The sequence below is a fragment of the Acanthamoeba castellanii genome (genome assembly GCF_000313135.1).
Source record: "Acanthamoeba castellanii str. Neff unplaced genomic scaffold scf7180000084702, whole genome shotgun sequence".
In the NCBI taxonomy this organism is placed as follows: domain Eukaryota; phylum Discosea; order Longamoebia; family Acanthamoebidae; genus Acanthamoeba; species Acanthamoeba castellanii.
Genome location: NW_004457263.1, coordinates 31,621 through 32,360, shown reverse-complemented (window position 1 = coordinate 32,360; position 740 = coordinate 31,621). Strand labels below are relative to the sequence as shown.

The 740-nt window shown below is 59.3% G+C and overlaps 1 protein-coding gene across 1 annotated transcript in view; it reads right to left on the bottom strand.

Moving 5' to 3' along the window:
* Nucleotides 1-740, bottom strand: part of ACA1_134400 (uncharacterized protein) — a gene marked incomplete at both ends in the record, with an annotated part of 5,560 nt that overhangs the window by 2,157 nt on the left and 2,663 nt on the right. Inside the window, 2 exons of the mRNA XM_004333328.1 lie at nt 68-477; nt 581-722. Of these exons, the coding sequence (XP_004333376.1) occupies nt 68-477; nt 581-722 (552 nt within the window). The remainder of the gene's footprint in view (nt 1-67; nt 478-580; nt 723-740) is intronic.

Genomic DNA, 740 nt, shown 5'->3' with positions numbered 1-740 from the left:
TGACCGCTGGTGAGAAGGAGCCCGAAGAAGAAGAAGAAGAAGAAGAACGAGACGAGCTGGGGCATACCCGGTACTTGGTGGTCATGCAGTAGATCTCGCGTTCGATCAGCTCGTCCTCCTCCTTCTCCTTCTCGAAGGACTTGAGCTTCTTCCGCAGGTTCTCCAGCTCCTTGGCGTCGCTTCCAGCGCCGCCGCCGCCGCCGCCGCTCTTGGCGCGGTCGAGCTCCTGCTGCAGGGTCTCGATCTTGTCCTTTGAGTCGCGGTTCTCTTTGTTGAGGGCCTTGATGTCGGTCTTCTGCTTGTCCACCTGCTTCTTGAGCGCCTCCACGGACTCGCCGGCGGAGGCGCCCGAGGTGCTGCTGCCCGCCTTGACAACGAGCAGCTGGAGCTCGTCGATGCGCTTCTCCTTCTCCTCGATCTCCTTCTTGGCCTTCTTCAGCTTCTTTTGTGTCGACTCAAGCTCTTCCTCCAGCTCAGCTGTGTGTGCCAATGAACAACGAGGTGAGCTGCTCTCTTTCATTCTTCTTGAGAAAGAAAGAAAGCGAAAGCGCGCATGTGGTGTGTGTGTGTGTGTGTGTACCAGTAGCACCAGACGAGGCGACGCCCGATGCTCCAGCGCTGCTCTTCTGTTGTTCAGCGGAGAGGAGTTGGGTTAGGCGTTCGTTGTCTTCGGCCTTTTGCTTGAGCTGCGAGCGCAGGTCGGCCGCCTCGGCCTCCAGACGCTGCGCGCGCTCGACCAC